General features: G+C 42.9%; 1 protein-coding gene across 4 annotated transcripts in view; it reads right to left on the bottom strand.

Annotated features, from left to right (window-relative positions):
* Positions 1 to 3,518: 3,518 nt before the first annotated feature.
* Positions 3,519 to 14,216, bottom strand: part of Supt3h (SPT3 homolog, SAGA and STAGA complex component) — a 363,212-nt gene continuing 352,514 nt past the window's right edge. For 3 of the 4 annotated variants that reach the window (XM_026785647.1, XM_026785648.1, XM_026785649.1), the window contains one exon: positions 3,519 to 6,993. In XM_026785647.1, the coding sequence (XP_026641448.1) occupies positions 6,757 to 6,993 (237 nt within the window). In that variant the 3' untranslated portion in view covers positions 3,519 to 6,756. The remainder of the gene's footprint in view (positions 6,994 to 14,216) is intronic. The other variant, XM_005359815.2, reaches the window with a different exon arrangement.

Here is a 14,216-nt window from a genome sequence, read left to right as displayed (position 1 = left end):
CCCTGAGAAACCTGATACATGGGACCAGGGTTCGTTCATTGTCAACATGACTGGATTTTAATTATCTAGAAGACAAACCTCCACTGTGCTGGCTAGTTTTATGTCAACTCGACACAAGCTAGAGCTATCAGAGGAAGGCTCGATGGAGAAAATACCTTCATAAGGTCAATTGTAGCCAAGCCTGTAGGAAATTCTCTTAATTAGTGATTGATGGCGAGGGCCCAGGCCATTGTGGGTGGGGCCAATCCTGGGCTGGTGGTCCTGTGTTCTATAAGAAAACAGGCTGAGCAAGCCATGAGAAAGCCATTAAGCTTTCTATCTGTCATCTCTCTCTCTCTCTCTCTCTCTGCATCTTCTATCTATCTATCTATCTATCTATCTATCTATCTATCTATCTATCTATCTATCTATCTATCCATCTATCTATCTATCATCTATCTATCTATCAATCATCTATCTATCATCTATCTATATATCTAATCTATGCACTGGCTATTTTTGAACCTGCTTTGTTTTGCTTATATGATCTTTGTTTCCATCCATTTTCCGGCAAATGAAACAATTCACTATTCTCACAGCTTAGTAAAATCTGTGTATATATTTTCTCTAACCACTCATTTGTTGATAGGCATATACAGTGGTCTTTTAGCTTGGCTTTTGAAAATAATGCAACGAGAAGTATGACTGTGCAAGAACCTCTGTCCTCTGTGATGCTAGTTTGGACTCATGTGGGTATAACCAGAAGCTGTACAGGTAGCTCACATTGGAGTTTTATTTTAGTATCTGTGTGTGTGTATGTGTGTGTTTTAGGACTCTCTGTATTGCCCATAGCAAGGTCCAGAACTTCCTATCCCCCCCGCCCCCATGTGTGTGGACACAGCTATTTGGCTATAATTTTGAGTTCGTGCCCAACTCCCTGACATGGAATCCACCACCAACTGGGTTCTTCTGTCACCTACCCTCCCCCCCCCAGTCTTGGCATCCTCCTGCCTCAGTCTTGGCATCCTCCTGTGGTATTAGGAAGATGAACGTTGGGTCCTGCTCATCTGGGACTCCTTGACTCTTTGCAGGTCCTAATGACTTGCTGCAAACTAAGCCGGTGACAGCATCATTTGCTGCTGGTTAGGGACTGCCTGGTGGATGGACAGGCACAGGACAGTGGAAGGTGTTAAGATGTGGCCAGTGAACACACAGCAGCTGACCTAACCCTTAAAAAGGAAGTGACTGGAGGAAGCCAAAGCCCTCCGAACAGAGGTCAGGAGTGACCTGTCCTGAGGCACAGCAGACCAAGGGTTGAACTAAAATTATTGCTAGTAATATAAGTATAGGTATTTTGCCGGCATCTATGTTTGTGTACCACATGCATGCCTGGTGCCCACAGAAGCCAGAGGATGGCACTGGATCCCCTGGAACTGGAGTAACAGATGGCTTTGAGCTACTACTATGTGGATGCTGGGAATTGAACCTAGTTCCTCTGGAAGAGCAGCCGGTGCTCTTAAGCCCTGAGCCACTTCTCCAGCCTCTGAAGTTGAATCGAAAAGTTGCTAAGTATGGATGGAACTGAAAAAAAAATCATTTGTAATACAAATCACACGTAGCTGCTCTCTTTCCACTTCCTGTTTATCGCTGTACTGTCAGCCCCCAGAGACTCACACACAAACTTGCCAGACTAAGAGAAACTAGGCCTATTGCATCATAACTGAGGAGCAAGTATTTCAAAAGACCATTCCAGGCGCCTTCTGAACACTAGCAAGCACCTGTGGACAAGATAGGACTTATTCTGGAACACGGATAACTTGTGTGAAGGCATACAGTAGTAGCCTTTGTCATCACCCTTCTGGATACAGTCAGCACGTAGATAGGAGAGGGAATATATGCATGGGTTTCTGAGGCTTTGTTATAGTTTGTATTCACCATTATGTGTTTATGTATGTACATGTCTGTGCGCCTGTGTGGAGGTCAGAGAATGGCCCTGGGCATCCTGCTCTCCCATTCTTTGCCTTATTCTTTGAAGACAAGTCTTTCCCTGAACTTGCTTTTTGGCTTGGCCAGCAGTCAGCAAACCTCAGGGTTCTTCCTGTCTACACCCTTCACCCCCAGTTGCTGGGGTGACAGACATGCATAGCCACATCTGTTCCTTTCTGAAGGTGCTGGAGATCTGAATTCAGGTCCTTTATTGCCCAGCAAGCTCTTAACCATTGAGCTAACTCCTCAGCAACCATGCCCCCACTCCTACCATACTCTTAAAATGTATTACACTATTTATACATAGTTATCTTAAGGTTTGAAACATTAAAGATGAATTGGCATGCTATATATGTAATTGCATTCTATTATATATTTTGTTTTATAGTACTTACATAATGTATATATAAAGACTGTTTTAAGCTACAGTGAAATTTTCTTGTAATCAAGTTTCGGCATGAGAAAGGTTTTCTTTTCACTGTATTCTGAGAAGCTTCCATACTACTTAACAGTGTGGTCAAAGTACAAATGTCAGTTCCATTCTGGATAACTGCACAGAGCTCTTAACTTGCCAAGTTCCCTCTCCTGCCTCTGGGCCACACAGAGTGCAGCTCACAGAGAGTCGTGAGGCTTCAAGGTGACCCATGAAGCATCAGTCATGGAAGCCTGCTCTAATTATTATGCCACTGATGAACCTACTGACATACCATTTTCAAATTTTGATGTTCTTACTATCTATGTATATGTGTCAATCTGCATGAGCATATTCTCTCCGTGTATGCATGTGTGTTTGGGTGTCCATGGAGGCTAGAAGAGGCACTGGATCCCTTGCAGCTAGATCAGAAGCACCCGAGAGTCACCCTACAGGGTGCTGGGTCCTTCTGTTAAACAGAAAATGCTCTTTCCAGGCCCACATACTGTACATGTGTACAAAGAGGCTTTGGTCCTTCCATGCACTCCTTCTCTTTCTCTATATTTACTTCTTAGTGGAAAACGGTGAGAATAAAGACAGTCGGGAGGTTACAAGCAGAAAAGGGACCAGGAATCCAAGGCTCTCAAAAGAATTACAGCAGTTTTATATGTCGTGTTCTTGTTCCCATGTAAGAATCGACCATTTTTCTTGTGTTCTCAGTAGTCCTCATTGTCCACTATGTTCAGTGAGTCAGGTTTTATCCCATGCTTTTTCAGACCCAGGCCAGCTGGCCTTGGTGAGTTCCCGATAAAACATCCCCATTGTCTCAGTGTGTGGGTGCACCCCTCGCGGTCCTGAGTTCCTTGCTCGTGCTCTCTCTCCTTCTGCTCCTGATTTGGACCTTGAGATTTCTGTCCGGTGCTCCAATGTGGGTCTCTGTCTCTGTCTCCTTTCATCGAGGTGGGCAATCCTTGGGCTTCCCACAGGTCAGGAAATCCTGATCGCTCTTCGAGCTGATGAGGGAGGGGGACTTGATCGGGGGAGGGGGAGGGAAATGGAAGGCGGTGGCGGGGAGGCAGAAATCCTTAATAAATAAATAAATTAAAAAAAAAAAGAATCGACCATTTTAAATATGCTCCAACTGCCAAAATTTCCATGACTTAGGACAATTTGAATGCTTGATATTTTGTTTCATACTTAAAACCAACACCCCCTTCCACGGTACCACTATCCTGTTCACAACACTTGAGACTCACTTTAAGAGATATGACTTTTGATATTGGAGTTCCCCAGGGCATCTGGTCCTTATTTAACCATCATATTTACATCCACCTCCCATGGCATGGTTTAGCTGCTTGGCTGGATGCCCTTGTGGAGCCTTTCCTTTACGAAACACAGCTCCAGGGAAACTGTCAGAGTCCCTGCTCCTCGCCACTACTATGCAAAGCACAAAAGAGTTCAGCCTGGCTTCCAAATGGGCTAGAACGCTGCTGGGGACTCAGTTGGCCAAGGAGGCGCTGCCGGGACACACTCGGCTAGCCGTCCTTACACTATTCATACAACTGTTTATGCATGATGAAATGCTGGGCCAGAACACACAGGAGACCGTAAAAGACGTTATGAGATGTATACAGGGTTGATGGGCAGGACTCTCTGAGGTCCGGAGGGCAGATAGAGCAGGACTATCTGAGATCCGGAGGGCAGATAGGGCAGGACTATTTGAGGTCTAGAGGGCAGATAGAACACACACTCTCTGTGATTTACTTCACACAGGGGTTATATGACCCTGAAAGCAATGCCTAATTTTGGAGTTATACTGAAAAAATTCATAAATTTGAACTTTTCAATTTCTAGACAAATAAACTTGTTTTCTTCCAGACCACAGACCACCAGTTATGTTTACGTGTCTTCTATGTGGTAAACATTGATGTGGGCTGTTTATTACTTTTTAAAGACAAAGAACAGACAGAACACAGGGACGATATAGACTGTTGGAAAATATTTGCACTTCTGATGGTTTTTAAATAAAATCCTTAGCCCCTAACATTAGAAAATTATTTTTGAATCTCAACTATTGTCTGTCATGTGTGAAGGCAGGAAAGGTCAGTGCCATGACCTCTAGAGGGCACTTCCAGAAGGCCACATTTCGAAACATAGGTGTAGAAGTAGTTTGGTTTCCTTACCCTTAGTCTAGGGGGCAACATCAATTTTCCAAAAGCAAAGTTTATTATATTATTATTATTGGATTTATTTATTTTCAAGTTTGATCTCTAAAATGCAAAGATTAGTAACAATAATCATAAAAACTCATCCAGAAATTTGGGTATTCATACATGATTTAGAGTTGAGCCCCATGTATAGAAACCATCATTTATAGCATAGTCAATTTAAGATTTCATTATGTGACTTCACATTTATGTTTTAGGGTATATGTGTAATTAGTATCATTAAGAATAACTTTATTGTTTGGGATAAATATGAAAAGGCTAGTGTGCCTTTGTAATATTGTCACGTAAAAATAGGGTGGTGAAGAGGTGGACTGGGCTGAAAATGAGGCCATAGGTTATCATGCATGGTCTCTTCCCCCATCTAGGCCAGGTTCCTTTTCATCTGTCAAGTGTGTGACAGTTTCCAATGACACAGTGAGAATAAATGAGGACAGTGGTCTTCTCTAACTATGATAATAGTTGACACTTTAATCTTAGGAGACAGTTTATTGAAGTGTCATTTCTAAGATTTTCCTTCTGTTGTATCTATATAATTGTTCAGAAAATTTTGTTTTGCTTCGAATTTAGTCTTGTTTTAAGGGTAAGGGAGAGAACTTAAGTGTAGGGAAGAAAAAAAAAGGATTAAAATATTAGCATTGAGCAATTATGGGCACATCTAGGCTGGCTCAGGACAGACACAAACGGCCTTGTTTGATTCTAAATTCAGCTTTCTGGCTCAGGATGAAAAGTGAAAGGTATTATGTGAACTCGCTGGGCAAACCAGATTTTATAAATAATTGCCTGCCAGACGGTTCAAGATAGACAAACATACACCAGACCAACAAAAACACAGAGCTGTCGTGTTTCTGAGAGAAATGTACGTTGAGTCTTCCTTCCCTGGGACTACAAGGAGATTAGGTAGAAGAGGACGACGGGGAAACAAAGCCTTGCATTTTCTGCCTCGTGCTACTTAAAATATATACTGTGGGGCAGAGATGGGCTTTCAATAGGAAAAATTAGCCCCTGAAAATGTCAGATCGCCTACAAGCCTGGCAGATGGAGACCAAATACAGCGAGTGCTGCCATCTCCCAAGTAAGGGATGTTTACTGCAGGGTTATAATTTTCCATGATTAGGGATGCCAAGGAAAATAGGGATGATGATAAAAAGAACGGTTTAATCATACTTTTCGACAGGCATGGGTAGAACATCAAAACCCTCCGGCGGTTTTTGATATTAAATATCCGCGTTTTTCGTAGCATGCACATTTTCCCCAAGATTACTACACAGCAGGTAAATGACAGTGGGGACACCACGGCACAAGCATGTGGCCACTCCAGGGTTTGCTCACACAGAAAACGGCTGCTCTTATTTCTCTCTTCCACCCGAAACTCTTACAGAATTAAAGACTTAACTTCCTCCTCCGCAATTCGTATTTAATCAGGAACTGTACCATCGCATCTGCTAGATTTTGGGTTGTTCCCAAGACTTTTACTTCCTCATTTACTGGAGACAGAACAGACGCCACTGGGGCAGCTCAGCTGCTCCTAGCAGGCAGTGTATTAACTGGATTCCAGGCCAGGGGGAGAGCTCTGAAGGGTTAGGTGAATCCTAGAATCCCTGTGCTCTTCCTTTTGACTTTGCTTCTGAAAAGGCATGGAAGCTTTGTGTGTGTGGTGGTGGGGGCTCGGGGAAGGTTCAGCTGGAAACGTAAGGCAGTGAAGACAGATGAGGCGAGTTCTGTGAAGCAGAAGGAAGGAGGCATGAAAAAGTGACCCCTGTAGTGAGTGGGGTGACAGGAGAAGAGGGGAACAGGTGGCTTTGTCCTGCCAGGTGAATCTTTGATGGGTGCATATTCATCAAATGACTGCATCTCTAGAACACACGCAGAGACTGTCAACAATGGAAGCACAGTTGTTGGGTCACTGGGAAGGGAGACTGACTCATTTGTCTCTTTTGTCCCAATCTGAATCATAAAAATGCATCCTATAAAAGGCAGACTAAACACTGGAGGGAAAAAAAGCACAACTCTGCTTTTAAGATTTATGAGCTGAGGGCAGCAAATCCATGCCAAATTCAGAATTCAGAATTGTGTGATGTGCGTTCTTGTCCACCTACACACCACCCAACATCCTGCCATTAATTAGGCAAATGGCCCACTCAGTAAACAAGGCTAAGGAGGCTGAGGAAGAGCTGGAGTCAGACAGTGGAGAGTCAAAAACAAAGCAGGCCACTCCCTAGGGCAGGAGACGGTAAATCCACATTTTATTTTCATCCAGCACAGGGAAGAATGACCTCGATGTCCCATTCCCTCTCTTGTTGCAGCAGGCACAGCTACATACAGTCTCCTCAGCAGGCCAGAAAAGCCATCCCGCTCCTTCGGTAGGCACTCTGTCAAAGACAAAGAAATCTGTAATGAATTATCACATCAAGTCGAACAAGGAGAGGAAGCAGAGGCTCTCTTCCTGTTTTGTAGACTGCTGGCTACAAGCTATTCGGGTGCTTAGCATGAATAGTTCTGGTGGCACCATTCTGCACTAAAGTCAGTGTGGTTAACAAGTGGTTAGGGAGTCTATTTTTGGGAAGTGGGTGATATGTAAAATAAGGCATCCCATTTTGTCCTGTTAATGGATTGCTGTTGGTTCAGCCAAGGAAGAGATGTGTTGGGTCTGTTTGTCTTTTGGAAACATGTGTTCTCTATTCCTCATGCTGCACAGTCAGTTCTAACGAAGCATCGCAATAGTCTATAAATTACTGATTCACTTCTGTCTTCCCAGGCTTGATTTATAGTCTGGAGGGGAGGCTGTGGGAACAGACACTATGGAGGCCTTTCCTCCTCTCTGCAGTGTGGTGCTCTAAGGGCACGTGACTGGCAGTATGGAGAACTCGAGTCTTTTAGAAACTCCTATCTGTAGACGCACATGGAGGCAGACATATGGATGCTCATGGTAGGATAAATCGCCACTTTCAGAACCAGATGCTAGTTGCAATAACACAATGTTGTATTCCAGGTAAGGAGAGCAACACTGCACCTTTCATCTCCTGCTACGGAGTTGGATTCTGGAATGGGAAGACCAGGCCAACCTCCCATGGTCCTGAAGAGGAGCAGAGCCAAGAATCAGGACTGAGAACGAGAACCCCTCACTGGCAGGAAACACAGCATTTAGCCGGCAACAGTCACGCTCATACCTTTAATTTTTGAAAGTGTATTTTTAGAAAAAGGGGGAAAATGACAAAAACCTCCTATTAGGACCTCCTGCCCCTCTGAAAGCGACAGCTCTGGGGCTAGCCTGGGGTCCCTGCATTTTTAGCCTAACACCTTCATTCTCAGCAGTCAACTCGGAGGAAATTATCATAGAGGCAAGCAGCCAAGATGGCTGAATAGAAGTCCTTGTGCACAGCTGGGCCACAAGAGAAAGAGTTCAAGTCTGAAAACCAGCTAGGAACCAGAGAAAAGAAGAAAGCAAAGTGCACCTTTGACCCCTCCAGGGCAGAGTGAGAATAGGGAATTGGGAAAGTGCCAGCGACTCCTGGAACCTGCTCTGACCCCAAGAAGGGACTCTCTAACTACCTCCCCACCAACCCAAACTGCCACGGCTAGATGGAGTCAGATCCCCTGACACCATGAGAGGACTCGGCCTGCTGTATCCTCTATTGGGCGGAAGACAGTCCTTTCAAAGCCCTAAGGCTTTAGGACCATAGACTATGACAGTCACAAGTCTGAGTCCATGCTGCGAGTCTTCTTTTCAACCCACAGCACTGTGGCTGAGGTGGTTGTTGTAAACTCCAGGCTCTGTTTGCACCTGTCCAATAGGATCTAGGAAGGTTCTAGCTCATGTACAGGTCCAGGAATGCAGTTGCCAGCAGCCTAACCACAAGTACCTCTGTGTAAACCCAGATGAAACTATGGCAGGTTGCTCTCCCAGCCCATAGCCTGTCCTAGGGGCAGGTCACATCCATGTCTTGCAGATATAGAGTTGTGGTTATCAATGTTTCAAATCTTGTCTTCAGCTGAGCTTTCTCCTTGCAAGCTGAGGACAAGCCCATCTCTCTTGTGCTCTAGTAGGGTAGATAGCAAAATCACATATCAGACTACTCTGCTCAGCCCATGGGGTCTAGAGAAGGTCTCCTCCCCTCTTATGCCTCCAGATGTGAGGATATATGTGCCATAGGCCCAAATGTTACCTGCATAGGTCTTGGGAGACCTAGGAGTGATTTCTTCCACAGCCCATTGCCTTGGAACCACAGCTGGTGATAAAAACCCTGATGATTATTTACATCCTTTGGGGCCAGAGATAGTCCACGGCTATGTGAAGTTGTCTGACAATGCTACTTGTCCCATTCCCCAAATCAAGCAGGACCTAGGGAAGGTCTTGTTTGTCTTGTACAATCTTGAGCCTATGCTTACTAGTGTCACAGATGCCAGCATCACCTGAGTCATCCTATGGGATCTGGGGAAAGTACAATCCTGTTCTGTGGTTTCAGAGGACACCAGCTGCGGTATCCCCGATTCACACCGAGGGTCCTTCACATACTGTGACTTGACTCAGAGTCTCCTGTGATTCCATCCAGGTACATACTCCACACTATTATAGCCATGACAACGGCCACTACAAGGCCCGGTATTAGCAGTGTTTGATTTTACAAAGTCTGAAGACACACACCTTTGGAAGTCTAAGTTGATTATGAAGTTTTACAACTACATTCCTGAAATGTTTTCCAAGCAGTTACAGTTTATAGACTATGGATGACATCAAAGACAAAGAAATGACATGGATGTTTGAGCTCCAATATAACCAAATTCATAGCACTGATCCCACCACCAAAGCATCCATCTATCTGGCATCTGACCTCCCATTTAAATGAGAAATAAAGCAAAATCAAGTCTCAGAACTTCATAGAAGAGTTACTTCATAAAATTAGAGGCAAATATTATGAGATGTACAGATATCAATGTGGAAATATTGATACATGACACTCCAAAGAAATAATTCTTCACAATAGATTCCAGTTTGAAGAAAATCTACAAGACCTTAAAAAAAAATCCAAATTTAATGACCCTAAGTAAACTCATCGAGATAAAAAGTAACTACCGATGCATATTATGAAGAAAGCAAAAATAACATAGGATATGAATGAGAAGTTCACCAAAGGCATAGAGATTATAAAGGAGAACCACCCGGAAACTTTGGAGCTAAAGCTTTAACTAATGAAATTAAAGATAAAGCAGAGAATTTATGTAAAAAAAAATAAATAGAAGGATTTCTGAACTTTAGAATTAGTCTAGTCAGCAAAAAAAAAAAAAAATCAGATGAGGAAAGCCCACAAAACAAATTTATGTCAAGTATTTGTATCATGGAAGTTTCACAAAGTGAAGAATATAGAAAAAAAAAACAACACAAAAACTTATCACTAAATAATAGTCGAAAAGGCCCCAAATCTTTGAAGAGATATGATCTGACTGCCTTTAAATAAAATATATTTTTAATCAAAACTGATAATATAATGCTGCAAGTACATGACCAGGAGAAACCTGAAGTTCAGCAAGAGAAAAGCATCAAGTCACATGAGAGGAAAAGCCCATCACACTTCTAGGAGATCATTCAATAGAACCTTCATAGATCAGAAGAGGGAAGGATGGACATATGCTTGATACTGAGAGAATAAGTAAAAACCCTGTCCACTAAGAATATTATACCCAACCAAATTATCCTTCAGAAATGAATGTTCCTCAGGAAAGCAAACACTGAAGAAAATCACCAATTATCAGATCAGCCTTACAAGAGACACTTAAGGAAGTCATCCACGAAAAACAAAGGGTGATAATTACCAACACAAACCCACTAACATTCCAGGCTGGAAAGATGGCTCAGTGATTAAGAGCGCTCTGCTCAGTTCCCGGAACCCACAGCAGGCACCTCTCAAACAGTTTTAACTCCAGATCCAGGGGGTCTGATACCCTCTTCTGGCCTTCAAGGGTGCTGCATGTACTTAGTGTATGTATGTAAACTCATGTACACACATATACATAGACAATAAAGAATCTTTAAAACAACAGCAACAAATAAAAAACTTGTAAATATTAAAAAAAACAGTACTAGAACACAGAAGAGCAGCGCCAAACTTCAGTGTGACAGGTTCACCAAACCACACAAAGAACTAGAAAGAGGTTAGAAAAGAACAATTTACAACAAAACTACCCCCAGAATTCAACTGAATAAAATAAAATAAAAATAAAAGGAGAAATTTCATGTATGTCAATAATATCCATGATGATAAAATGAATTAAATTCAGCAACCAAAAGGTGGGAAATAGCTGAATGGGTTAAAAATACAAGAACCATATGCTGCCTGTGGGAAATTCACTTCACCAATAAAGATGAGGGATTGGAAAAAGATATACAATAAACAGTAAACAAGTCAGTAAGCGTCGCTATATCATTGGAACAAAGTAGACTTTAAACTAAAAAAAGGAAACTGCCAAAAGTCAAAGAAGGTCCTTATGTATTAGTGAAGGGGTAAATTCCGTCAGAAGGCACAATTGAGTATATATGGATGCAACCTGGCATTCCTTTATGTTAGCTATAGAGGAAGAGACAGACTGTAAGACAGACTTTCCAGGACTTCACCACTCCACTTTGTCAATAGGCAATGATGAAGGTTTTAAAATCTTAAAGAAAAATTATTTTATGTGTATGAAAGTTTTGCTTGTATGTATGTATGTGCCTTCTGTCCTCTGAGTCTAGAAGAAGGTGTCAGACACCATGGAAGTGGAGTTACAGATGGTTATAAGCTGCCATGTAGGTGCTGAGAACTTGACCCCAGGCCCTCTGCATAGGCAGAAAGTGCTCTTAGCCACTGGGCTGTTCATCCAGCTCCACAACAAGGAAACATCTTAGCTGACTCATGTTGTAAAGTAAATGGACCTTACAGATATTTACAGAACATTTTACTGAGGCAGAATTCACATTCCTCTCATCAGCATTTGGGAATCTCCAGGACCAATCATCTGTCGTATCAGAACTGAAGTCATAATACACTTAAAAAACTTGAAATCATATTATCTGTTCTGACGACAATAGACCAGAACTATGAATCACTAGAAAGAAAGTAAAGTATACAACAGATGCTAAACAATGAGTGTACTGAAAGAGCTGGAGGGGAAACAAATGAAAACTACAACACACCAAACAAGAGGGATGCAACAGATCAGCAAAGTCACTAACAAATTCCACCTCAAAACAACAGACACCTCACACAGACCCCAACAGTTCACCTCAAGAATGCAGAGGAACAAGAATACCCTAACCCCAAAAGTGGAGGAAGGCAGACAGATCAGAGTAGAAATTGAGACAAAATGTTTATGGAGAAGAATATACAGAGTGATACATAGACTACTCATAATTCACACCAAATCAACAACTTTCTTAGTAGAGATAGACAAATCCTTCTAGTTTCACTCCTAGCTCTCTCTGTGCTCCTTTCTCTCCATCTGTGCTGGAGGCAGGAAGTTTCTGAGTTGAAGCAAACTCTCTAATGAGAACTACAACATTCTGAGTCTGCCTCCTAGACTGCTGACTGGGAGGAGCCACCCAGAGCTTGCAGGGACAGAAAGCATCATAGGCCAAGAGGCTTAAGGAAGAGCGATACTTTCAGCTCTCGACTCTGAGAGTTTATATTTGACTGACTCATGGCAGCCCCTCTGGAGCCTCGCACTTGAAACATCCAGGGAGGTGTGGGGACCTGTGAGTGAACTGGTTTCTTCCTACAGGTGAAGAGCTGGATGGTCTCTGCTTGGGAGGGAGGCTCAGTGGGAGATGGAGTCTTGGCTAGTTTATCTGAGGAATGAGCAGGTTTAACCTTTCCAGGTGGGGGGATGGAGTGGCTCGTTAAGTGTCGGAAGGGGCTTTTTCTGACACTAGTCACTTCACAGCTGGTTTATCACTATTTATACAGACCACAGGCTTTAATGAAAGCTCTTCCAGAAGCCAAGGCAGAGGGGAAAGCCAGGCTTAGTGCTGAGCCCCGTTTCTGTGAGTTCTCTTGGGTTCTAACACAAAGGACAAACAAGCATGTGGAATCAGCAAGGACAAGTCAGCCAGCCCACTCCCCAGGGTCCCTGCCCAGAACCACTGCTCTGGCCTTTTGATGTGTGATGGATGGCTGTAGCCCGTAGAGCCGAGCATGGGAACATCCCAAGTTTGCCGTATTTTCCCATAAAGAAAGCAACTCTGCAGGAAGATGGAGGAAGACAACTCACCTCTGTGTCACTGAATTTCATGTATTTCTGCTGTGAATGTGGAAGCTAAATTTAAACACTGCTGGTGTGAGGCCTTCCAGAACACACTTTCTCATGAGTTGCTTTGTAACATACTTTCTTCTGTGAGATCCTAGGAATGAGTCCCAGGCCCGTATCTTTACACACATTTCTGGTTGTAAATTCACTGCCTAGACAGCCAGGACCCCAGCCACAATATTAGACTTCCCAAGTCAACCTGCTGCCACCTGCTCTCTACCCTGTGAGCTTCATTTTCATCAAATCAAGCTGTTTTCAATGGCACTTGCTACTTTGTAAATCTCTTGAAAGCTCAGGTAAATGTAGCATCTCTCAAAGTGGGCTGTTAAGATGAGGGTTATAATTACAAATTGTCCTTTTAAACTTCTGGTTGTTTTTACCCTTTAAAAAAATGGAGAATGCAGCAGATCCTGCTTCTGACGCTAGAAACACTTCCTCCAACCGCACATGGTATGCAGTCCCTGCCGCATGACTGTCATGGCGTTTGACAAGTATGAGCTGCACTTTCAAAAGAGTATGCTGTTCTGTTATCTGTACATGGATAAGCTGAGGAAAACACTCCATTTCCACATTCGTCTACTTCTGTCTTTAAAGCAGTTCCAATACTCACTGTTGAATATGCCTTGTGCACCACATCTGACAGGTCAGTAACTGCAGACCAGCCTCCCCCAGCCTCTTCCTAGCTCAGTCTTAGATTTCATTTTTCTCATATCCATGGCTTTCTGCTTCTCGGACTTTTCATACAAAAGAGTGATAATTCTGTCCTAGGCCCTGACCCCCTACAAATACTTTACTTCTCGCAGGCCTAACGAAGGTGGTTTGCGTTCTACTGAGTTCCTATACATTTGCTTAATTTGACTTTGGCTGATCTTTCCTGAGCTCCGCTCTGGGTAAACCACACTATGTAGGGTGGTGTAAGGACACAGAGACAACTGGGACAGACCCTGGTGTCACTGTGCTTCCAACTGAACATCAATGCTTTCAAAAATATGTGACTGAAGAGCCATTCTCAAAGAGGAAAAGGAGAGCACAAAGTGGCCTCTTTGTTTGCTTTTAATATAAACAATATTAAATTTTAAATAAAAATAAGAAAGCATGAGATCCCCTCTCCCAACAGAGTTTGCCCTCAGGGTTAGGGACATCTTTAAATGATTGGTTTGGGGTTGAGGGGATGGAGAGATGTTTTATGAAATTAGGACTATGCTAAAAAAAAAACAAAAAACAAAAAAAACAAAAAAAGGGGGGGAGGATTAACTGGTGTGATGGGATGATTGGTATTTGTGAGTTACTGTTTTTAGAAAATTGTATTGGTACTATTTCCTGTATATTGATATATT

The sequence above is a fragment of the Microtus ochrogaster genome, linkage group LG2 (assembly GCF_000317375.1).
Source record: "Microtus ochrogaster isolate Prairie Vole_2 linkage group LG2, MicOch1.0, whole genome shotgun sequence".
In the NCBI taxonomy this organism is placed as follows: Eukaryota; Metazoa; Chordata; class Mammalia; order Rodentia; family Cricetidae; genus Microtus; species Microtus ochrogaster.
Note: the sequence above shows the minus strand (reverse complement) of the source record. Positions and strands in the feature narration are given on the sequence as shown.